The 24,803-nt window shown below is 38.4% G+C and overlaps 4 protein-coding genes across 12 annotated transcripts; 2 read left to right on the top strand and 2 right to left on the bottom strand.

Moving 5' to 3' along the window:
• Positions 1-1,605: 1,605 nt before the first annotated feature.
• On the top strand, positions 1,606-3,595 carry LOC6557227 (bromodomain testis-specific protein). The gene is made up of 2 exons (XM_001985423.3): positions 1,606-1,679; positions 1,744-3,595. The coding sequence occupies exons 1-2, from the start codon at positions 1,677-1,679 to the stop codon at positions 3,175-3,177; spliced, it is 1,437 nt and encodes a 478-aa protein (XP_001985459.1). The 5' UTR covers positions 1,606-1,676; the 3' UTR covers positions 3,178-3,595.
• A 3,731-nt stretch (positions 3,596-7,326) lies between these two features.
• Positions 7,327-11,384, bottom strand: LOC6556544 (equilibrative nucleoside transporter 4). Its single transcript, XM_001985422.3, has 3 exons — positions 11,134-11,384; positions 9,477-10,038; positions 7,327-8,774 (listed from the first exon to the last, which is right to left on the bottom strand). Exons 1-3 carry the CDS (start codon positions 11,325-11,327, stop codon positions 7,548-7,550), a joined length of 1,983 nt encoding a protein of 660 aa, XP_001985458.1. The 5' UTR covers positions 11,328-11,384; the 3' UTR covers positions 7,327-7,547.
• A 2,915-nt stretch (positions 11,385-14,299) lies between these two features.
• Positions 14,300-17,541, bottom strand: LOC6557136 (WW domain-binding protein 2). Of its 8 annotated transcripts, XM_032737113.2 has the most exons (7): positions 17,385-17,505; positions 16,916-17,090; positions 16,490-16,853; positions 15,893-16,318; positions 15,752-15,856; positions 14,810-14,910; positions 14,484-14,744 (listed from the first exon to the last, which is right to left on the bottom strand). In XM_032737113.2, the coding sequence occupies exons 1-7, from the start codon at positions 17,438-17,440 to the stop codon at positions 14,700-14,702; spliced, it is 1,272 nt and encodes a 423-aa protein (XP_032593004.1). In that variant the 5' UTR covers positions 17,441-17,505; the 3' UTR covers positions 14,484-14,699. The 8 variants fall into 8 exon arrangements, with proteins under 8 accessions (XP_001985457.1, XP_032593004.1, XP_032593035.1 ...); XM_001985421.3 differs by having other exon boundaries at positions 14,300-14,744; positions 15,752-16,318; positions 17,385-17,541; XM_032737144.2 differs by having other exon boundaries at positions 15,752-16,240.
• Positions 17,542-17,697: 156 nt separating this feature from the next.
• Positions 17,698-23,401, top strand: LOC6557152 (ecto-NOX disulfide-thiol exchanger 2). Of its 2 annotated transcripts, XM_032737019.1 has the most exons (7): positions 17,701-17,907; positions 18,207-18,842; positions 18,911-19,633; positions 20,738-20,844; positions 22,068-22,175; positions 22,243-22,851; positions 22,908-23,401. In XM_032737019.1, exons 1-7 carry the CDS (start codon positions 17,871-17,873, stop codon positions 23,193-23,195), a joined length of 2,508 nt encoding a protein of 835 aa, XP_032592910.1. In that variant the 5' UTR covers positions 17,701-17,870; the 3' UTR covers positions 23,196-23,401. The 2 variants fall into 2 exon arrangements, with proteins under 2 accessions (XP_043071222.1, XP_032592910.1); XM_043215287.1 differs by lacking the exons at positions 20,738-20,844; positions 22,243-22,851; positions 22,908-23,401 and having other exon boundaries at positions 17,698-17,907; positions 22,068-22,115.
• The last annotated feature ends 1,402 nt before the right edge of the window (positions 23,402-24,803 follow it).

A 24,803-nucleotide genomic window follows, 5' to 3' on the forward strand; every position in this document is an offset into this window, starting at 1 on the left:
TTTCGGACACGACACTTGTTTTAAGTTGCCAAAAGCAGTTGAATAATCGTTCCGGTGTTCAGTCACCGGTCTATTTTGAGTTCATAACAATGGGGCAGAATTGGGGCAATGTCCTGCACACTCAACTAAAACACACGACGCGATGTCTATGTAGATGTAAGCTGAAAAATCAATGATTGCATTTGCATTTGCATTTTGTTAGATTTCTGCAATACTGGAATTATGCCAAAGTCTGGCGCGTCCTTAGCTGTTGCTGCTGTTGTTGGTGTTGCTGTTGCTGTTGCTGCTGTTGTTGCTGCTGTTGTTGCCGCTGCTGCTGTTCTTGTTGTTGTTATTTTTGCCGTTGTTGTTGCTGGGTTTATTGCTTATTGCTGTTGTTACCGGATGCATGGAAAACGAGGCGGCGCAGGCGGTGGCAGTAAAAGCAGCAGCAGCAAAGTCCTTTAGCGTTGTAAGGAAATTAGAAATGGAAATTATTATCGTAATTTGTAATGCTGTTTCTCTGGCTGTTGCTGTTGCTGCTGTTGTTGTTTCTTCTGCTGCTGCTGCTGCTACTGCTGCTGTTGTTGTTGTTTTTGTTATCGCTATTGCTATCGCTGCTGTCATGTAATTATACAGCGACACAAGTACCAGCAGCCTCGAGTTGGGCGCACTGATTGTTGTAAATGTAGTTTCAGGCATTCATTTAAGCTGTAAAGTTTGTTATTAGACAATTTTACAAGTAGCCCTTATATCAATTTCAATCTTTGGCAATTTCGTTTTCTGGTAGATCCCTTAACTCATGAGAAAACCAGCACATATGACACACAAAAATAAATAAACATAAATTCATTTTAAATATTTTAACATTAAATTATATTTAAAGTATAATCAAAATATTAGCCATCTAAAATTATAGATCGAAAAATAAAAATTTCACAAAGAAATCATTTATATCACATAACATCACATCTATTTAATTTAATGTTTCAATCTTAATCTTCATTTGTTAAGAATATAATTATATCTAAGCATTTATTTTCGACTCCGTACACAGTTCAATCACTCACGACAATTTACACGCAGTCACATTATACGATTGCTTTGACTATTTGCATTGTAATCCTCGACAACCTATAGTATATAAACACATTGTCAATTTGTATATGTACATAGTAATTAAGACTCAGACTCCAAGCGATTCTAGAATGACGTGGCACAACTTGGAAAGCTTGTTTTTTTATATACACGAAACATCAATTAGAAATTGTAGTTAATTGATGACAACTAAAGATGACATGAGAGAAGTAAGATATCGAGTATATAATCTATAGCTTCTGCAAAGCAGACTTCACTAAAAATATTACTGAATCGGTATGCATTTAAGTACAAACCATTTTATTTATATTTATTATTTGAAATCAATTTATCATTATTATTATCATTATGAAGAGCACAAGTAGAAGTAATTAAAGTTTCACGCATTGGCAGTTTGAACGATAAGCGACTTTAATTAACTCGATACAATAAGGTATCGGAAAGCAGTAATAAACATTTCAATAAGTTGATAAACGATAAGCAAATTCGATTTATTTGCCTTTTTTAAAATACATCGGAAAAGCCAAAGTCAGTGTAAAATTGCTGCTTGAGTTGTGAGTTTCGTTTAAGTTTGCGAGAAAGGGGAAAATCGTATAACTATGGTAAATGCTGTGCTGTTAATTAATTTATAATTCATTTATAACACACAAACTGAGTAATCTGCAGTTCAAGAAGCCCATTCCGAAGCAGCCCGAGGTGCAGCCAAGAGCGGGGAATGTGGGCGTCTACACCAACAAGATACACTATTTGCGGAAGTATCTACTGGATGAGTTGGCCACAAAGAAGTTCAGCGCTGACTTTATGGAGCCCGTGGACCCGGAGGCGCTGCGAGTGCCCGAGTACTATGACGTCATCAGAAGCCCAATGGACGTGGGCACGATCATTAAGCGAGTCCAGAACTATTACTATCACACAGCCAGTGAGGTGATCCACGACGTCAATTTGATGATTGACAACTGTTTTCGGTTCAATAATCCGGGCGATGATGTCTACCGCAACTGTCAGAAACTGGAGATTTTCTTCTGTCGGGTGCTCGATAAAATGCCAGCGGGCGAGGAGAAGCCCAGCACCAAGCATCCCCTGATGTCGGGCAGACAACATCTCAACGAGATCCCCATTGCAACCGTGCAGCGCCAGTGCCGCGAGCAGTTGAACAACTTGTACGCGTCCCTGGCAAAGTCCAATGACAAGAGCTTGTCCCAGTACTTCTACTCTAAGTGCGCGACCCTGTCCCAGAAAGTGGACGGCCAGCTCTACAGAAGCGTCGAGGAGTTTCGCAACGAAGTCGCGAGCATCTTCAAGGAGTTCACCAATATTGTTGAGAAGTTCCGCAACAAATATGCGGCCAATTGGAATGAGTCCGTCGAACAGACTGAATCGGACACTAAGCTGAGCAAGGAGGATATAAACGATGTGCTCTACAAGCTGAAAATGGCTGAGAGCAGCGTCGAGCATTGCCAGAAGGAGTATTCCAGCGAGGCAGAAAAGCGAGCCAATAACCTGATCGATGCATTCGATGATGCAGCCAACAAGCTAAAGCAGAAGCTGTCGCAGGGACTCGATGACGATCGAATGCGAGAAAAGTATACCAAAAAGCAGATGGAGAACGATGTGCACGATGAGGATTCGTTGGACGCACAACAAGGCAACTCACCAAATCTAAATTCAAATAAGTCAAATGACTCGTCGGACGAAGAAATTGACCAACAGCAATCCACAAGACTCGGCATAAACAAGAATGTGGATGGGTTCAATACTTTGCCAGAAGTATACTCGCCACCAGAGATGGACTACAGCGATTCTCCAAGACCAACCAACCAAGACACAAACGAGCAAAATAAGTCGAAAGCATTGCCTGTTTTCTACTGGCGCCAAGAAATGATTTCTCCACCACCGGAGCAGAAGGCCCTAAAAAAAGAAGAAGACAATAACATAGATCAGTCGAAAATGGATAAGGCCAGTACACTGTCCCCAAAGGCGGCTTTTAGCATTTCTCCAAAACTGCCAAAGGCACAAACCCAGCCAGCAGACGCAGCTGCTGCTGAGCCATCATTACTCTGGCATGATCTGGATTTTAGCAGCAGTGATGAATCATCTTAAGGTGTTTTGTTTGTTAAACAGTTCATCAATGTTTACTTTAGAGAGCAGAATCATCTCAAATCAAACTCTGTCATCACCAAATTGTTCTATTTAAATAACTTGCGCAGATAGATTGCCACAAAACAATTACAAACGACCTGAAATCATATCAAACAATAATAATTGTGATTATAAGCCCAGCAAAATCAGAAGACTGCTTTCTAAGCACTACCAAAAAATGAAGCTAATTTGGATCCCGAGAAACACTTCTGATACCACACAATCTCTACGACTATTTTGAACAAATCATATCAATAAGAATGACTTTGACCATTTTTAGGGAAAGACTTTCTGAAAGACCAAATTGAGTTTACTTCAATTTATTACCGTTCAGTATTCTTAGAACATCCCCTGCTCTCATCCCATTTATAATAATGTTAATTCACGTTAAAATAAATGAAATAATGAAAAAAAAATTACAAATTAATTTTTATACTCTTGCATTATAATTATGTCTTCATTGAAGTACCTGTCTCCGACAAAGTATACATATTAATGATCAGCTTTACTAAGCGATTTGTAACATGTAACATTTGAAAGGAATAATGTAATTAAAATATATTACATCAGTTTTTCAATATGTATTAACATGATGAGTGCTAATATGGTAAGGCTCAATATATGTTCAATAAGAAAATATCGTTACTGCAAGGGAATTGAATTTAAAATATAATATATAGTCAATCAATATCAGCTCCAAATCGAACAGGTTTATATACAATCACAATAGGCAGCATGTCCGAGTATTTTCTTTTATTTATTTATTTTAATTGTGTGACGAACGCGGAAGTAAAATTCGCTGACTTTTGCCTGGGGGGCATTGACACCAACAGCCTACAAATAGAACACCTTTGAAATGGTTGTCCATATCCTCTTTTGGAGAGGGGAAGTGGTAAATTGTAGTCAGAGTGCAGTGAACGAAGTTTGCCAATCGATAAAAGTTACTCCATATGCGACTTGCAACAGCCTTCGTAGCCCCGTTGTCGAAGTTGCCACCTAGTTAGCTAGTTAGCCTGCCCGCTGGTGTGCAGATAAAGTTAAGCAATTGTGGGTTGGCAGTTGCCCCACAAAACTACCCCCCTCAAACCACCCACTCCCCCTTCCCACTACCACTCTCAAATGTTGCTAAATTTGCTTTGCTGCGCATCCCAAATAAATTTAATTGCATATTCTGTATTGCGGAAATATCTGCAGACTTGACCAGATTTCTGCATAGATTTTATGGCGTTTTTGCATATGTTTCCGTTCACGATTAAAAATTCCAAATAAACAACAACAAATGGAAATTGAAATTCATCAATTCCGCTTTTCACAAGGCCAGAAAAAAATAAACAAACAAACCAGTTTTTTTTCTTTGGGGTCGAAAAAACAAATACCCTTCAGAGCAGAGTATGAAGCAACATTCTAGTTTTAGCACAAAAACATCAATATGGAATTTTTGCATTGAAATTTTTATTTGCCAGCATGAACAAATTATTTTAATTTTTTTTTTTTTTTTCATTTTGACTGCCGATAAGAACTGATAACTCATAACTGAGCTGATAAACAGGACAGAAATACATCGAGCTTGCATCGAGTAATTGTCGAGGGTATATCAAAATTACCTGTATAGCACTTCAATTCGAATTTCGACAGAAGTTGACGTTTCTTTTGGCATCCGCTTTGACTTAGATTCAAGGTGGATGCCGCCTAATTTATTTCATTTGTATTCATTTGGACACCCGACAGACTACCAATTTATTCAGGCACTTGGCGTGCGCGAAAAGCATCAATAGAATTATAATAAAATCAAAATTTCAATTGCTCATAAATATTTTGTATTCCGATGTAAATAGAAATTATAGAATGAAATTCATGAATGCTCTTCAAATAAAATCCTTGAGCATATTTATCAGGAATCATACCATACTACAATTTAAAAATACCAAGAGCACAATTAATTCAGTTTAAATTATAAATTACAGATGTCATTTAATATTGCTTAAATATATTTACTTTTTCACATTTAATTCCATTTATATATTTATACTAATAAAGATTTTCCCCAGGACATAGACATATTAGGTTTCTCATAATTGTTGTTGAAATTTGTAAAAATATCAAATCAGATTTGAATTTAAAAAATATTAAAAACAAATATAAATATAAATATATAAATATAACCTCAGTCTTATATTAAAAGTCCACGAGAATAGTCCTTTGTCAATTTGAATAACCTAAAATTAAGGTTTATTTGTAATTTCCCAGTATTGTATTTGATTATCCATCTCAGCTATAATATAATATTAAAGTAATATCCGTTTGAATCTTATACAGAAAAATCTAAAGGTATATCCTTTTGTAAGGGAAGTTTGATTCATTTGTAAAAATCCCATTATGTAGTACATTTTCAGCTTGGTTATTAACTTCAGTATGAAAGCGCCATCTAGTGTCAAATAAAATGCTCAAGAGATGGCGACTCCCAATATTTGATAGTCAGCTCTATTTATTTATGAAGTTAATAAAATCCCCTTCAACATAAATATGAACACACCTAAAGCGCCATCTAGTGCCAAATTAATAAAACGCTCAAAAGATGGCGGCTCTCAATGTTTTATAGTCAGCTGAGTTACTCTGTCGAGCAATTCATTTTAATAAGGGGAAATTCAATGGGAAATAAGTAAAAATCCCCTTATATTTATAGCATAAATGAATTTTGTAGCAAAAGGACTTTGAGTAGAGCAAACATGAACTCACAAGATTTTCACACACAAGATGGCGACTCGGTAAGTAAAACAGTGTGTCCTGTCTAACTTATTGTAGACTTCTACGCTTCGAATTGCTACTAAGAAGGGAAGTTCGACCCGAAAGTGGGAAAAAAGGGATTATATTGGGAGTTAGGGTTGAAACCGTTTGTAAGCGATTAAGTTGAAACACAAGGTGTCAATCCAGGTCTACGTGAATAACAAAGGAAACATGTTTCTGATATATTGACGGATAGTTCCTATAGCAGTGGTCCGATGCGATCCATCCGGGGGTAATTATCGATAAAATGAAAAGCTTAATTTCAAATTTAATGTGTCTTTAGCTGTTATAGTCGCTTGGATCATGGGACTCGACTGCTGATCCTGCTGTAGAATATAGCGAGAATAGTTTCCTCTGCCTGTAACATACTTTTGCACATCATTTTTTACTCTTCTTATCCATTTAGATTCAGGGCAAATAAAAGAAATAGATTTGTATTCCGGGCAATGCCGGATACTATTCTAGTTATTTAATAATAATATTTGTTATATTTCTGTTTCACGAGCATTTAAACAATGTTTGCTATTGAGAAACTCAATATTATATTTAGCTATTAAATATTAATTTTATTACTTCTATTCTGACAACATTTTATACAATTTACTGTTGACATACGCAATTATTACAATTCTTAGAGGTATTTGCATCATTTCAAAGTCCAAACAAATCCAATCCTGCTAACAATTTGGCTAAAATATATATATATATATATATCTTTTAACTAATAACGCAAATCAGATGAATTGTCAACTTTCTGATATACTTATGTACACGTCACAAATGATATATAGAAATATTTATGTACTTTGCTGCACACTATTTTGGATCGGAGTTTTCTATAACTATTCAAATGATTTTTGTTAAAGATCGTTTAAAGCTTAATGCTATTCGCCATTCAATGAGAAACTTAACAGAATTTGTGGCAAACAATTTGACGATTGCAATCAATAATTACACCTAATAATAATGAATTACCTCACAAACAATTAAGTCTAGCGATTTTATAAAAATATTCCACGTCTGTTTTCGTTAGCCAACCATTTGCACTTATCCATTATTATCCGTAGTCTAATTACATGCACACATATGCACACATAGATACACATACACACAGAGAATTTACTTACCTACTTTGCTTTCTATACAAAACCCGAAATGAACAGATTCAAACTTGAGTATTATAGCACTTAATTGTAGTAAATAGTATCGTATATAAGTGTTTAGAGTTTATAAATATTTCTTGACTTCGATAGATAGTGGCAAACCAACTTGCATATAAGTTCGCAGACAGAGGCAGAGAGAGAGAGAGGGAGAGAGAGAGGGAGAGATATCGGGAGAAATAGAGATCGAGATAGAGAGAGGGAGGGAGAGAGAGTTGTCCACGTACAACAAATGGAATATGGATTTATTTCTTTTGTGCTAGTTGCATGGCCTTGCCTGTATGCAGATGCATAAGGATCAGTGGATCAGTGGATCAGTGGATCAGTGCATCAGTGGATCTGTGGATCGGTGTTCTCTCTGCAGTTCAAAGTTCCTCTGAGTTTAAATTAGATCTCCTGCAGCAGCGCCTCGGGCGTTTGGGGATCTGTTGTACTGCCTCCAAGTTCGCCACTGATATCCCCCACGGATGAGGAGACCGCCGACAGCATTGTACTCACTGTGGCATTCACCAGTTCCGCACTGCTGCCCGCCACGGTGCTGTAGAGCGCCAGTGCCGTGGTTGTGATGACTGTGGCCAGTGCCGGCATCGGCACACCACTGGTGGATGAGCTGCTCTCTGTGCTGGTGCTGGTCATGCTGGCGATGGTGCTGTTGAGCAGCAGCGGCGCCAGTGTCGTGTTCACGCTGAATGTGGCGCTGGTGGTGGGTGGCAGCAGTGGTGGTATATGGCCATGATAGTGATCCATCATCGAGGCGGGCACATACGGATACATGGGACAGGGATTCTCCAGCTGCGGTCCCAGCATGCTCTCAAACACGTAGCCAATCAGAGATCCCGCCGAAAGTCCAATGTTGTACGAAAGTGTCATTATGTTGCCGGTCACCTCTTTGAGGGTGCCGGGCACCTTGGCCGGTGCCAGCATCATGGGCAGACTGCCCGCCAAGCCATTGCTCACGCCCAGCGCAATGGTGAAGAGAAAGGGCGCCGTTTCGCCGGAGATTACGGGACGATGACGGGGCGCACAGCACAGCAGAAACATCGGCACCAGCACAATGCGCAATCCCGACAGGAGGATCAGTTGACGACGCGACCAGGGATATGGACTGGCTGCGAGTATTTTGCCCACCACATCCGATGTGTTGAAGCAGAACATCAGCAAGACGGGCATCCAGGAGCGCAGCGCACACGAAGTAACCTCCACCTCGATGCCCGGATAGAGGGACAAGGTGACACAGTAGGCCAGGGCAATGCACACCATATACGGATAGATGACCTGGGCGACACGCCATCGCGTCACGAATCCCTCCCGTATGTCGCCCAGTTTGCTCGGCCGGCAACGACGCGGCGTAATCACATGCTCCACCTTGAAGGCCACCGTTGTGGGCGTGGTCGGCTCATGCGGCGTCGCCGGAAGTTCGGGCAGCTGTCCCAGACCCTCAATGATGCTCTCGCCTGCCGTCGGATTGGACAACTCATACACGGGATTGCTAAAGCTCAGCGTATTCGTCGCACTGCCACTCGAGTGATGCGGCCCAGCCGTTGTTGTTGTCGTGGTGCCATCCATCGAGAGTACGCCGTATTTGGTGCTACTGGTGGCCCCATCAATCTCTTGCTGTCAAAAGTACAAAATGATTAACGAGATTTCAGATTCAGCGAATAACCTATAGATGGGTACCAAAGGTGAACTGTGTTTCTATATATATATATATCTGTATCTTTAACTGTATCTTTAACTGTATCTACGAGTATATCTTATAAATATTTCTTATTTTTTAATTTAAATTGTATTTTTAATTTAATTGAATAAATTCGATTTGAGATTCAGTGAAAAATCTATTGATTGGAATTAAAGTTGAACTGTTCTTCGACAATATATATCTATATCTATATCTTATAAATATTTCTCAGTTTTATCAGTAAAAATTTAATTTAAGTATTATTTTTAATCTTATTTAATCATTTTTTTCTTTATGTAATTTTTTGTGTCGACTGACTTTAGTTGACATTAAATAAATAAATAAATATATATATCTATATCTATTTGTATATCTATAATTATATCCATATCTTTATCTGCATATATATATATATATATATATATATATATATATATATGTATATCTATATATAAGTAATTTTTCTTTCTCTTTGCCTATCAGAACTGATCCTTAATATGCCCTTGACTCTTTAAGTCCTGCTCAGTACATTCCTTTAATTTCTGCACTCGTCCTTCCCTCCTCACTGCTCGCTATTCCTAACTCTTCTATTAGTGCCGTGTTCAAGAATATGATTTATTTTGGATGAACAAACTTACCTCATCGGGTCGCAGGACAATCTTGGAGCATGCCTCCACATGGAAGCGGACAAACGGCGAATTGATGGTGGCCAAATGAAGTAGGTAGCTGAAGAGTATGTATAGCGTGGAGGTCAGGAAGAAGATGACCGTCGAGACACGATCATTGTTGATGAGCAGTTTGGTAACCACTCGATTGGAAGACACTAGAAAACCGGCAATGCTCTCGCCGGCCATCACCGCCTGTGTATATTGCTTGGGCAGCATCGAGGCAAATCCATAGAAGCTGGACTGTTGCACAGTGCAGCCGATCGCAGTCAGAGCCACTGCCGACATATTCACCACATAGGCGGTATTGGTGGCGAACATGTGCCAGGCCACCTCGCAGACGGCAACGAAGATCAGGGTGGTGAAGGACACCATGTAGCCAAAGAGCACACGTGTCTGGAATGGCGCCAGTGAGAGCACAATGTTGTTAAACAGCACCGTGCAGAAGGCCACGAAGATGTACGTCATGGACATGTCCAAAGCCACAGGACGACCGGGAAAGCGTCCCTGCCAATAGTCCGCGGCGATAATGAAACTAAATACAAATTTTAAAAAATGTATATAAATTAATAATGTTTATAGATTTATATTATCTTTCAATAGAAGTTAAAAAATTAAGCTTTTACCTAAGCCTGGCAAAAACATAATTAAAATCTTGTAACCAATTTGCAATATTTACTAAAGCTATAAAATATTTAAGTTTCAATATTTACTTCTGCAATGAAATTTAAGAGTACTTTTGTGGGACTCTTAAAATTCACAATTGTAAATAGTATTATTATTTTCTCTGCCAAGTAAACAAATGATCGAAAGATAAACCTAAATAATCTTCGGTCATTATTTCTTCTTTTAATGTATTATAAATCTATTGCAAAGTGTATTTTCTACTTTAAATTTATTTTAGACTTACTGACAAGCAATTTTCAATAATATTACACATTTTAATAATTCTTGAGTATTGTAAAATCGATTTTGCCATAAATATACAACTCTCGATCAATAATTTTTGGTGTGCTTTGGTTCTTGGTGGGTTTCCCCAATCCTTGCAATAAATATTTGATAATTTTACAATTTATTACATGACGATTAATTACTCATCTTATTTTTTCTTTAATTTTAATGCTTAATTTTATTTAATTAATTTATTTTTAAATCATTTATTTTTAAATGTAATAAATTTGGATTTTTTCTGCGTGTCTCCCCAATCCATCTAGTTAATTATTAACCATTAACATTTTACTTTTAATACCCCCAGATTTATTTATTATATCCTTTATTTAATTTCATTTCTATTGTTAATTTAAATTTTTTAATTTTATATAATTGAGCTTGTAACTATAATATTAAATTTAATTTGAAATCCTTAATAATAAGAGCCCTTTTTAAATACTGTAGACTGTCTTTAGTCCACATCAAATAAATAAATAAATAAAGATCTGCAATATGCTCAAGCACATCGTGTATAAGTTTTCATTGCCAGTTACTGGTAATAAATTAGGCTTCATGTAACCCATGTTATTCGCGCAACTCGGGCACATCGTAATCAATCATTCCCATTCTGAATACCATTCACAGTGCCCATATGCTCACTCCAGTTGGAATTCACACTCACATTCACATTTGCACTCACCTATTGTAGGGCAAAACGAATCCGATGCCCGCCGCCAGTAGGGCCAAATAGACGGCGTGTCTTTGGTCCTTGGGGGCGCGTGTATCGAACTCGGGACTATCTATGCTGGTCGGATGCCTCATGCCGCTGGCCGAGCCCCGACCGCTGCGCCCCTCCAGCGGTTCGTATGTGGTTTCCTGTGCGCCCACGTCCATTTTATATGTTGTGATTGTTGTTGTTCTTCTTATTACTTGGAGGCTGCTTTTGATATTTTGATGTTGATTTTTTTTAGTGCAGTGCAATTGACTTTTGCATAATTTATGCGTTGAAAGCGACACACCTGCAGCGAAGGGAATAATCTAACGTTCAATGTTCGTCATACGCACTCATACAGGGTGTTGTTATGGCTGCAACAAAGAGCTATTTGTGGCACACAAATCGATAAACAACAGACGCAAGTTGTTGCTCCAATATATTACACTCAACGTCGCGGTAATCGAATGCCAACTCAAACGTTATTTAGAACTTATTATTCTCATATAAATCCTGCTATTTCAATCGCCAACACTTTTTAATTGAATTCTTAGCATTTCTTTTGCACTTTGCTTGTATTTATTGACAACATTTGCTTGAACATGCCGAAAGTCCACGCTAGGCATGCACAACTAAATTGCCATCCTTTGCCAGCGGGTGTCCTTGCAGTCCTTTTCTCACCACTTGGCTCAACGCCACAGCGCATGTGTTGTAAAATGGATTTTTCATGCCCCATCAGTCTCAGATAGTCAATCATTTATCCCTTAGCTCTTGCACTGGTCGGTCAATAATACGCCTCAAAACTTGTGAATAAATCATGCAAAAAGTGTATGTATAATAGAACAAAATTCTAAAATTTAAATTTGTTCAATTATTATTATTATTTATTCGATTAATTATTTGTTCATATTTACAACAAAAATATATAACTAATAACATTTATTTTTTTCCATATTTTTAATACAGAATCCACAAAAAGTCTGCATTAAATGCATTTGTTGCATTTAACTTCATATAACAGGTAGAAAAGGTAACAGGTGATTTGAGAAAATAATGCTAAATGTACGACAAAAAATTAAAATTAAAACAAGTCACAAATTTTGTTGACGAATTTTTAATTAAATTTATTCCAAAAAACATTGAATGTATCTGTATGAAAATTTGCACATCGATGAGAAGATCCTGAAAATTTATAGACAGATACACACAAATTGATGCATAAATGCAATTTATGCATTTATAAATCAACCCCTGTCTGTGAGTGAATGCACAATCTAAACCCTTATTTTAGTCAGCATAAAATTTCGTTTAATCACATTTTATTAAACACCCGCGAAGACATAAACATATTTGTAAAACAATTATGAAAATTTATTTATAAATCAATAACTGCCTTAAATAGTGAAGAGAAGAAGCTTGAATCGGTGAATCAATTCAACTTGAATGAAATCATGGCACAGAAATATGCAACTTGAACGATATCCCGCACTTGTCGCTGGCTATCGTGCAAGTCATCGTTAATGTTGCGTTATCCTGTAGCCGCAAGCAACAATAATCTACCAAATGGTAGTTAATAGTTACACATTGTTTCAACAAATAATACTTTAAGCATAAACTGATGCAGTTATTGAACAACAGGACATCCCGTCCTAGTTGTCATTGCTTTAAACAGTGAAGAGAAACAACTCCTGAGTCCAGCTCGTGCTCTTTTACACTGCTTAAAGCTATGGCCGCGACCCGATGTCCTGTTGCAAATAATAGCTGTGGCTGCATGAGTTCACTACATATAAAAATGTAATATAATATAAGCCATGGAGCAGAATTTTGCAACTTGGACGACATCCCGCACTTGCGCTGGCTATTGTGCAAGTCATCGTTTATGTTGCGGAATCCTGTGACCTTAACCAACAGCCATCGCAAAGGATTGTTTCAAGATGAATCTGCGAATGAATCTGGAATCTCTAATAGACAAATACCTTTAATTGATTATTAATAGTATATATAGTTTATATAATTTAAAAATCTGCTTATAATACAATAATATTTAGAATTTAAAAATTGTATTATTGAAGACCGAGATATCCTGCGGCAAATGTCAGTGCTTTAAATAGTGAAGAGAACTCCCGAATCATATCCTTACACTTCTCAGACATCATCTACTGTTTAAAATAAGAGTTGTGTCTGCATTAATCTATTTTATATTATTATATAGCATAAGCTGTGGAGCAGTATGGCTTAAGCAATAATTATATCTATTTATACAATAAAGCTTACATTATGTTATTATTATACGGCTCAAGTGGCTGTAGTGCAATTCATCATTTGTGTTGTGGAATCCCGTGTCCTAGAGTTAGGTTAGATTGGTTAGTTTAGGCGGTTGTCTGCCTAAAAGGTCGACACACATAGGCCATTTTTGGCCAGTTGTGATACCGTATCGAATTAGGTTTTCCCCCGTTCGTCGTGTTAGCATTATCAAAAATCTAAACAGCCGGTTGAATTTATTAAATTGGCAATCTTGGCTGGTCCATCACAGACAGATTAGGTAGGAAATGACTGCCTAAAGTGGAGAAACGTTTCCTGGCAAGTGCAGGGCAGAGTTGAAGAACTGCTCAGGAGATTCTTCCTCGTGCTCTTCTTTACAGCTTCTACAGAAGTCGTTATAAGGCAACTGCAGCCTGTTGGCATGTATTCCAACGAGCCAGTGTCCTTTTATGGCGCGAATTATTGCAGACTGAGATTAAAGAGTTCTCTGCTGTAATTTGCGTTTCTGTTTGGCCACGTTTGATGTCCTAGAGTTAGTTTTAAGAACTTTTAATTGTGAAATAGAGCTGAATCCCAGAGATGGCCGCCGAGTGGAAAGTTCCTGTTGCAGGACTACAAGAGACATGGAGACTGGAGAAGTGGAATGGTCCAGATGTCATTATGGAAACAATGAAGTCCCAGCACGATAATATATCTACATACATATATTAATTATCACAACAAATATGCAATTTGGTAGTATGTACATATATATATTTATACTCAATTTATGTTCATGTATTTAATATATATTTTTTTGTTTATATTATGTCGATATAACAATAATAGATTTATTTGCATTTATATATATATTTTATGATTATATTTTATAACAATTAATAACGCCAAATAATAAGATGATTAAACATATATTGTGACTCAAAATCGACAAAGCATAAACTGTATTGAATAAATATCCAGTAGAAACAACAAAAATGTCAGTGTTTATGTTTGTATCAAGGACTTGTTGAGACTTCTATCAATTTGTTAAAATAATATAATAAGAAAAGTGTTCGATTTTCCAATTGTTATCGATTTTCCAATTGTTATCGAATAAGCAAGTGTTAACTAGCAAAGCACAAATCGATTTGATAGAATTAGATTCTTGCAATTTTAAGAACTGAAACAGACCTCAAATAATCGATGAGTGTAGAGAACTACAATAATTTCGAGTTATAATAATCGGAATGTGCCGGTTTTTTTTTGTTTTTGCTCAGTTATGTAAAATTCGTTAAATTTTGACAAGCTTTGTTTTATTGTTGCTTCTCCGATGCATCATTATAGCTGGGTGGCATGCTCTGTAAAATTAAACATTTATTACAAATTGACAATAGACTCGATAGTTATATTTTAGACTACTCACATTATATGAAGGCGGCATATCGCTGGATCCTGGTGCACTGGGTCCACGTTGGTTGTAGGGTGTATTATAAGCGCTTGCTGCGGCCTCGGCTTCTTTGGAATCTGTGTGAAATAATGGCAATTGTTTACTTTGGTCGTGGATTAAAATAGCAAGACTTGAGGACTACATTTTACTACAGCAATAATAATGTCTTACAGTCCTTTTTATGGTAATATAACAGGTATTGGTATAAAACACAAAGTTCTTGCAACTGGATAACAATTGGGGTAATAATAATATTGCGTGCTGCTGGTTCCTGCAAAGTTTGCATTGGAAAATGAAAGAAATGAACATATCGTTACTCAAGTTACTAATTAAAAATCAAATTTGCAAAACTGTAGGCTCGGCTTTTGTTTGGGAATTTTTATCAATATCATTTTGTATATAAATATATTTATATATATATACGTATGTAAATGGTAGAGAACATTATGAAATCTTACTTGTTTTGCGGTATAGTAGTTTTTGTTATAATTTGCAGTTTACACTGTGAAAAAGGTAAAAATAAACAAAAGAAATATTGTTTCAGATGCCAAATTGGTAATGATTGTGTTAGTTTTGTAACTTGTTAGATATCGACTAATAAATTAGGCAATAAGATACAATAAGATGAACTCGAATTAAATATATACTCATACTCAAATAAAAGAGTGTCTATTGATCCTAACTAGCAAATTTACATGCCTTCATTTTAAATTCTACTTATTAAATAACATTTTTGAAGCAAGAAAAAAAATTATAACACACCAATTTATTCGTAACGGATAAGATCTTGCTGAGATTGCATACGGTTATTTTGCTTAATTTTCCATTAATGTTTTGATCAATTAGTCTGGACAACAAATAAAATGAATGATGGATTAAATAAATAAGGCTTTGTAGGCATATATGTCAAATACTCACTTCCTGGTGGCAAGCTGAAGCCCATAAAGTTGACGGAGGCCGCACTGCCAGCGGCACCGCTGGCACCAGCACCAGCAGCTGGGGGATTTGAGCCCGGATAACCACCTGGTTGCTGTGGTGGCGCTGATCCCGGATAACCACCTGGTTGCTGTGGTGGCGCTGGGCCCGGATAACCATTTGGTTGCTGTGGTGATGCTGCGCCCGGATAACCATTTGGCTGTTGTGGAGGATAAGAGCCTGGATAACCACTGGGCTGTTGCGGCGGCATAAAACCGGGCTGCATAAAACCACCGGGCACATTCGGATTATAGCCGCCATAGGGCGCCGCGGGCGCGCCATAGCCTTGAGCTGGTTGTCCGCCATAGGGCGGTTGAGCGCCTGGTTGACCGCCTGGGCCTAAGGATGCGTACGGCGGCGGCTGTGCAAAGCCACCGGCCCATCCTTGGCCACCATAGCCGGGCTGCTGTTGCGGCTGCTGGTCAGGTGGTGCTGAAAAACCATACCAATTGGGTTCAGTGGGCTGCGAATGCGGCTGCGGTTGTGGTGCTGGTTGATTGTTGGGTGGTGCTATGAAAAAGACAGAAGAAAGTGGTTTGTGGAACGGTGCGTTTGAGTTAGAAAAAGCGGTGAACGCATGCTGAAATTGATTTTTTGCCAATTTAACTTCAAATCAGCTCAACAGCTGTGCAGAAACAAAAGCCGAGTGTGGGGCAAAGGAATTAAAAGTGGGTAACTTACTGATGCCAGGATATGGCGGCGGATTGTCACTGATAAACACAGTGTTCGGAGCCGGGCCACTGAATGCATCGTGCTGTGGCAACCAGCCATAGTAGCCGGGCGGTGGCTGATAAGCCGGTGGTGGTGCCTCATGCCAAGCACCAGCGGGCGCATACGGTGGCGGATCATCGCCAGCTAGACCGCCACGATGGAAGTTGCTCTGAGCGGTCTTCGCAGCGCGCAACAGCGCCTGGCCATATTCAATGGCGCCTCCAGCCTTAAAGTACAGCTTGAACTTCACCTCGCCCACATAGTTGCCATTCGGCTGAGCGCGCACCTTGCCCTTGATGTAATTGGCCCCAAACACGGGCTGTTCGATTTCCACCTAAAAGAAAGATAATTATAATATATAATGATGTAGTAATCATGAATAAATTGTGTACTCACGTCTGATAGCGCAACAAAGGGTGCGCTGAAGGATTGCATCACATCATTGGGCTTCTTGCTGTTGAAGATCATGCGATGCGATGTCAAATAGATGCGACCCTGCTTGGAGCCCTTGAACAGTTGACCATCCTGGCCAGAAAACTCCATTGAAATGCTATCGCTGTGCAGCAGAATGCTGCCAATGAAAAACAACAAATGCAATCGTTACTAAGCACATTTTTTATCAAAAGATTTTGCTGCGGTCGACAGCTGTTGTATTTCCCATGGGCAAAAAAATAAAATATTAAAGTCTGTTGCGGGGTACTAGATATCAGCAACCTACGCAACCTGCTAAGCTTTAATTCTGTTCGCGTATCAAAGGAAGTGGCTCGCAATCTTAAGCATAATTGTCATGACGTCAGATTTTTTTTAGCAGCCACAGCAAATACTTTTGTAGTTCAAATTGTATGTGTATGTGTTTTGTACTTACTACTCGCCCGCATGGATGAGCACACCATTATTGGCGTGTGCCGTATTCACCGACATGCCGTATAGTTATTTTTTTAAAATAAATTTCCGCGATTTAGTGCAAATTACGTTGTGTTTTCAATCTAAGCTCTCTCGCTTTGACGACAGCTGATGAATCATGAACAGTGTGTACACACATGTGCTGAGAGGGAAGGCCTAAAAAATACCATATTATTTATTTTGCATTATTACAGCAGCCCTGAAAACCAAAAACAAAAAAAAAGAACTGCTGACTCCACACAGCTTAGATATAGTTGAATAGTTTTTATATCTCTCGATTCTAGAGTAATTCACCAAAAATAATATAAAATGATTGTAAAAGCAATGCGTATGCTTTTAACGCACACGGCGAGTGGAAAATGTGAGCAGCTTTAACGCCGCATAACCAACTGGATACCCAATACCGAAGATGGTATTTTTCGTATAGTTAATTTGACAAAGTTTCCAAATGGCGTTCAATTATGGGAATTTGGCCGATAATATGTGTAAGCAATACCCTAAATATGAGATGAACTTAACAAGTGCGCATAATTTGTCAACATACAGTTGCATGTTGTCAAGTTATTGTGGCAAGTGGTGTGTAAAAGACACCAACACGTTAAGCAAATGTGTGAATGAAAAAAATACCAAAACGCAGCTATCAGATTACGTTTTATGCGCTCAAATATTGCCATGTGCGCTTTGCTGTTTGTTTCGTCTGTGATAAACAGCTGACTTTTATTTGTTTTCGTTTCTCTCTCTTTCATATCATATCTTTTGTTTTCTTTTTGTTGTGGTTTTTTAGTACCAGTTTTTGGGAGCATGCCAAACGGCGTCAGCTTGCCAAATCATCCGAATTTTATCAATCAATTGGCGGCTGCCATTACAACCGCCACGGTGGGTGTTGCCACGCCCACAGCAACAAATAGCAGCAGCGGAACAGCTCAAACAACCGCTGCAACACCAAATAAGACAACAACAACAGCCAGCGGCAAGATGAAGCCGCACAGCGCGCAGGGCAGTGCCCCAATGGATTTGGAGAATGAGAATGAAATCGATGACTCCGACGTGATTGGGCCTGTCAAGGCCGGCGATAAGCTACCGCCCGGCACAGCATTAACGCTGCCCGATGCCGCCCAGCAACTGTATTTGAATGGTCTGATGCACACGCCACCCGGCTACTTGTACTTTCCGAGTGCACAGAACGCTGCAGCAGCGGCCGCAGCTGTTGTGGCAGCCACACCCAGTGGCTCAACAACTGCGTCAGGGAATGCGAGCAATTCGAATGCCCAAATGCTGATGGATCCCTCGGCAATGATGGCAGCTGCCATGCAACAAATGCAGCATAATTATGCCGCTGCGGGCTATGTGGCTGCAGCAACAGCGGCTGGCATGCCCACCGATGCTGCGGGAACAGGATTGGATGGCACTCTAGCAGCGGGTAAGTATTCCTGCATAATAGGTCAAAGTTAAATTAAAATTCAAACTCGATTTCAATTTCGATTGCAGACGGCTCCACGGCTGGACTGAAGGAGGTAATTAAGACAAAGAACTGCATTTTGTTCCCACCCAATCCGAATGCGCCGCCACCCACAATACGCGAACGTCCGCCCGGCTGTCGTACGGTGTTCGTGGGCGGCCTGCCCGAGAACATTACGGAGGAAGTGATACGTGAGATATTCGAATCGTGTGGTGAGATAACCACACTTCGCATGTCCAAGAAGAACTTTTGCCACATACGCTATCGCCATGAGGCGGCCATCGATCGTGCCATTTACCTATCCGGCTACCGACTGCGCATCTCCAGTCTAAATGAGCCACCCAACTTTGGGCGGCTGCACGTGGACTATGCGCAGGCGCGAGACGATCAATATGACTACGAGTGCAAGCAGCGCCAATTGCAACGGGAGCAGCGTCATCGCGAACGGATGTCATTGGATCGCATGCGTTCGCAATCGCCGCCGCCGATACCACACTATACAGATCACGAGGCCACCGCGGTGGCGGAGCATCTGCGCAATAACGAGACATTTGTAAAAGCCATACAAACAATTACCACATGGCTGGAGCGTGGCGACTGCACCAAGCGCAATGCCAACGTCTTCTACTCCATGATACAGAGCACACACGCGCACGTGCGTCGCCTGCACACGGACAAACAGCAGCTGGAGGAGGATCTGCGCAAGGCACGGGAATGCTATCGCAAGCAAATGGGCACCATGTCCACGCAGTGTAAGTGGCAACAATTTTAGATTCTGTCGTTGGTAGTCCTTAGATGGGTTTTAGGTTCGCTCCTTTTGTCAACTTTTCTGTTTTTGTTTGCGCTCCGGTTAGCGTCTAGCGTCTGTACCATGAACAATCTATTCAACATATACAACTACATACACAACAAACAACACACACACATACACACACACCAAACACACATACACACACACCACACATGCTTACACACCGACACTATCTAGCAATTTAGTCATCGTGCTATCAAAAGCCAAAAACCAACTCCACAACATACAAGATCTCACTGTCTAAAATTTGCTCTTAAAGTACAAGACAAAATCCAAGTCGATGGAGCAAAACGAGCAGCAGCCGCAGGTAAAAGTCCAGCCACAACTTCCAGTGCTGCATGGTGGCCAAAAACTCGATTAGAAAGCGATCAAATTTAGTGGACATAACTGACTAACAGACAGACATATTAACCGAATCACTTTACTTGCAACTCTTCTCACAATTGATTTGCCGGGCAGGCATAAGGTCATTGCTATTTTTTAAATCAAGTATAGTTTAGAGAATAGTATGGATATGCTGTGAATGAAAGTACACAATTTTTAAATAGATTTCAATCTTTCACATTTTGATCGCGATATCGTGTTTTGTGCCACTGTGCAGTGACTCGTTTCACTGTGTCTGACTGACCACACCATGTCTGAAGACATTGTATCACAAAATTGTAAGTCCAGGCCAAAGGTTTGTAAACCAAGCAGAGATATACTCACCATATAAAGTCAACGTAGACCTCGGACCAGACACCAACCGCCTCTCAGGCTGTCTGTAGAAAGCAACTAACAACTAACTGCAATTGAAGTCCTTAAATGTATACATGCAAATGTATGTATATGTAGGTAACAATATGTTGTACAATACTATTAGACTTTACCATATAAGAACTATATAAAATATTATGTTTTGCGAGGGTCTCTCAAGTAGTCTTATCTACTTTTTATTTTCCATTACTAGCTAAATGGTCACGACTTAAAAAACCAAAAACCAAAAAAAAATATCTACCCTCTGTCCTCCCTTAATATTATTATATATTATTGCATTATTGTTCAGTCACTCAGATTGAAAAAGTGTTCAATGCCGCTAGTCACAAGAAGGTTTGGGACCATTTCACCAAAGCCCAAAGAAAAAACATCGACCAATGGAAGAAATTAGCCACGGTACGTACAAAAATGTTCAAAGAATGAATTACGAGAAGTTCGACTGATGAAGTAATCGTAATAAACACTAACTAATTAACTAACTATCTACTATTGAATTGTGATTCTCGTGCCTGTTCTTATTGTCATTCTATTAGTAATGTTTGGTATAAACTTCTAATTAGTATATTTTTCATTAACACCTGATATAACTCTACCTGCATGTACCCCCTTCTGCATGTTAACTTTTCGACATCTGAAACATTCCTATGTAATTATCACATCACTTTTAAAGTTCATTCATTTTTAGTTTTGTTTTTATTTTAACATCCCAATAAAATTTTATTGCAATCCAAATTGATATCTGTTTGACAACATGAGTTTCGCATTGTTTTAAGTGTCTAATATCTTCTTATTTTGACATTAGTATTAAGAATCATTCAGTATCATTGTATATTATTGATCAAAGGAATCTGTTCCAAATGAAATTTTGTATATTTTGTTTAAACTAAAATACTCTAAAGCTGATCTTACATTAAACAGTGAAGAAGATTATAATTTGCATAACGCTTTTAATTTTGGAACAGTTTCCTAATTCATTTCAGGCTTAGAAAGAACTATCATCTGCTTTCATATTTAAGAATCAGCTTAATAATATTATAAAGTTAGCATAATTGGTAGTAAAATTGCTTCTGCTATGTGGTTTTAAGAAAAATAACTAAGCATTTCCTAAAAGCTTTCCATTTCTATTTATTATAACTACTTAACTTTTAGACGAATGCCAAATAACTTGTACAATTTATTAAACTGGCAAACAATTAAAAACAAAAAAACCAAAAAAAAAACAAAAAAAAAAAAACAAAAATCATAAATAGCAAAACATTTGCAAAGTTTCTAAGGCACTCACCGCGTTCGATTGGCTGTGCGATTTGCGTTGGTAAACAATAAAACCTAAAAGAAAAATGATAAAACTCCTTGTGCGGCATTTAACATAAGTATAAATGAAAAATATATGAATACAAATTAATAGAACTTTTTGAAATGTGGCGAGGTAAGTAAGCGGACCGAAAACAGTACAAAGAGCCAAATAAGAATTATATGATGCATTTTCGATATACAAACAAATTATTATATCTAGGCTATAGAAATTACCATCGTAAGAAGTGGTTATGCAACAAGAGCTATTTACAATTAATACAACAATTATTTAACGACAAAAACAAACCTTTTGGAATGCCATGCAGGAACTGCGAACGGTCCAAATCGACGACGATGAAATGGAAATCTCGGACGATGAACGCGACTACGACAAGCGCCCCAAACGTACCCGTTACGACAGCGATGGACTCAAGGTGAGCGGGTCGCAAATCATCTGATTTATTTGAACTTTAATTCAACTCCTGATTTTTTGGTTTTTAGGACGAAAATGACTCGCTACGCTGTCAATTGGAGGCCATGCGCAATGAGATGTCTGTGGAGCGCAGCGATTGCCAGCAGCGTGAGAAGCAGATCAAAGTGTTGCAAGAGACCATACGCAACATGCAGACGCAGCTGTTGCAAACGAAGCTGCGCGAACAAAAGGACTCCAAAACCATCGAGCAGCTCGAGCGTAACCTTAAGGAGGCGGGCGTTAAGCAGCTGCTGCTCAAGACAAAAATCAAGGAGACTGCGGATAAACTAAAAGACAGAGAAACCTACGTCTCGAACTCATCGAATGCTGATTTCAGCAGCGGTGACTCGTGTAGCCGAAATGCGGAAGATGTGCGGTCGGCAGGGAAGAAGGAGTTTCCATCTGTTGCTCTGGATCTAGAAATAATCGATATTGATAAAGTAGACGACGATGTGCGCATTATCGAGCATCAAAGCGGCGTTGTTGAAATTCATGAGATCGAGGACGATGAGAAGCTCGAGCCAACAACAGAACCACACAAAGCTATTGACGATGAAGCCAAGCAATTGCCCATATCCGAGAATAGTCCTAAGTCTGATGTTGTGGAGCCAGTTGTGGAATCAGTGCCGACACAAAAGGTATATACAACAATTGTTATTATATATGTTTATTACACACTTTATTTCACTTGCAGAGCAATATGATGTCGCTGGCTATGGTTGAGGCTAAAATAATAGCGTTAACCTCCGCTTTTCTGGTATTGCATCCCCATGGCGTGGACATTGCCAGCATTGCTAGCTATTTGCGGGGCATGCTACTTAAATCGCTGCAGCTAAGGAGCAACGATGAACTCGCAAATGTACTCACTAAATATACCAATCTCTTCAAGTCTGAGCAGTCCAAGTGGAGTTTCTGTGGTTTTACCGACGAGCCTTTGGATGCAAATGCAAACAGAGCGTTAACAGCAACAAGAACAATTTAATGCTTTAATTAAGTTACAACTATTGTAGTGACTAGTGGTAAGGGAGGAGCGCAAAGTGACATTTTAACCAAAAATATGTTTGATGCAATCACATAAATGAGACCAGTTTTCTAAGAGCATACATTTGCAGTTAATTTAAGCTATAAGGAAATAAATCTATACATACATACACACACACACAAACAGCAACAATTATGACAACAACAATGAACTACCGTTTCAATTATTTAAACAATTAAAATATATATGTAAGCAAATTAAAGATGTACACAAATATATTGAATACATTATTAATGCATATTATGAAAAGACACCAAACAAATGTTGCTAAATCTGCTTTCAATGAAATAATACGAACCAATAAATTTAATGCTAAATTTACCGCTTTATTTTTGTTTCTATCTTACGAACATTATTTTATAATTACAAAACTTTGAGTAATTTAAAAATAATATTATAATAGGCAGAAGGAAGCATGTGCGACCCCATAAAAGCTGGAACCTTAAAATTTGAAGTGTACAAATTCCCCCAAACATGGGGAAAAATGGGAAAAATATTAAAACATGTTTTGAAAAAATTAATACATTTAACAGTTGGTTTTAGGGTATTTCCTATTAGTGGAGTTCACTCGACTACAGCATTCAAACAGGTTTATTTTCTGTTATAAAATTATTTGTTGAGAATACTAATTTAATTTAAATTAATTCAATTCTGTTCCTTAGAATTCTTGGAGGAACCCATATTACCGTCAATTTGGCAACCAAGTTATTCTTAAGAATAAATATAACATTCTAAAGGTCTTTAAATCGATTATTCGGCACTACTAAAATTTGGAAATTAATTCTGTAATTGTTTCAATTCAAGTTTTACTAGTAAATATTATTGCTAATTATGTATAAAAATGTTAAATTACAAATTTTCGTGCGCAATTCAATCAGAATCGATATTTCCACACCTTTTATGTATTTCAAAATGATAATTTTATGGTTGCTCATTTGTAATGGCAATTTCCTTGATATATTTCCGGAAATATATATAAATAAATCTCGAATGAACGAATTAATGCATGTATGAGCAAATAAAGTACAACCCTACCCAAATATACAGCTTCCTTTTAAGTGAATTTTATTTGAAAATACGTTAATTCTCTTCTCTCCACACGCGCTAAACAATTACGTGTGAATCTTTCGTTTCTTGCGTAAGCTCTAACGAAATGCGAAATGTTGTGTCCTTTGCCAAGGACAATACGAAACGCAACGCTAAAGTTAAACGTTTTCAACAGCATCCCTCTGCACACATATGCACATGCATATATAAGCACACATAAGCATATATATTTTTACACCCAGAATCATAGCTACCCACACATACGCATCCGGCCCAATAGCCGCACGAAATTTGCCCAGCTTTAAATTCTGTTCTAAATCCACATAGCACGTCAAACGTTATTTTCAGCTTCAATCACTTATTCGATTAGTTAAAGCCAAGCATTGTGATTATATGACAGCAACGTTAAGCAAAAATTAATGTAAATTTCCCACTTTTACGCAGGGCGCAAGCAGCATCACCGCTTCTGTGAATTTGTGTGAGCCTCTGCCACGCACAGTG

Source organism: Drosophila grimshawi, unplaced genomic scaffold, assembly GCF_018153295.1.
Source record: "Drosophila grimshawi isolate 15287-2541.00 unplaced genomic scaffold, ASM1815329v1 contig_44, whole genome shotgun sequence".
In the NCBI taxonomy this organism is placed as follows: domain Eukaryota; kingdom Metazoa; phylum Arthropoda; class Insecta; order Diptera; family Drosophilidae; genus Drosophila; species Drosophila grimshawi.

What these genes read in the sequence shown, in the direction of transcription:
- LOC6556544 (XM_001985422.3), bottom strand. Translation starts at nt 11,327, where the DNA reads ATGGACGTGGGCGCACAGGAAACCACATACGAACCGCTGGAGGGGCGC. An exon ending in TTCGTTTTGCCCTACAATAG is followed by an intron (nt 10,039 to 11,133) that starts GTGAGTGCAAAT and finishes ATTTGTATTTAG; the next exon opens with TTTCATTATCGCCGCGGACT. An exon ending in TTGTCCTGCGACCCGATGAG is followed by an intron (nt 8,775 to 9,476) that starts GTAAGTTTGTTC and finishes TACTTTTGACAG; the next exon opens with CAAGAGATTGATGGGGCCAC.
- LOC6557136 (XM_001985421.3), bottom strand. Translation starts at nt 17,440, where the DNA reads ATGTCGGTGAATACGGCACACGCCAATAATGGTGTGCTCATCCATGCG. An exon ending in CTCATCCATGCGGGCGAGTA is followed by an intron (nt 17,091 to 17,384) that starts GTAAGTACAAAA and finishes TTTCATTGGCAG; the next exon opens with CATTCTGCTGCACAGCGATA. An exon ending in GCCGCCATATCCTGGCATCA is followed by an intron (nt 16,319 to 16,489) that starts GTAAGTTACCCA and finishes TCTTTTTCATAG; the next exon opens with CACCACCCAACAATCAACCA.
- LOC6557152 (XM_032737019.1), top strand. Translation starts at nt 17,871, where the DNA reads ATGGCGTTCAATTATGGGAATTTGGCCGATAATATGT. An exon ending in GGGCACCATGTCCACGCAGT is followed by an intron (nt 19,634 to 20,737) that starts GTAAGTGGCAAC and finishes ATTATTGTTCAG; the next exon opens with TCACTCAGATTGAAAAAGTG. An exon ending in ACGACAGCGATGGACTCAAG is followed by an intron (nt 22,176 to 22,242) that starts GTGAGCGGGTCG and finishes TTTGGTTTTTAG; the next exon opens with GACGAAAATGACTCGCTACG.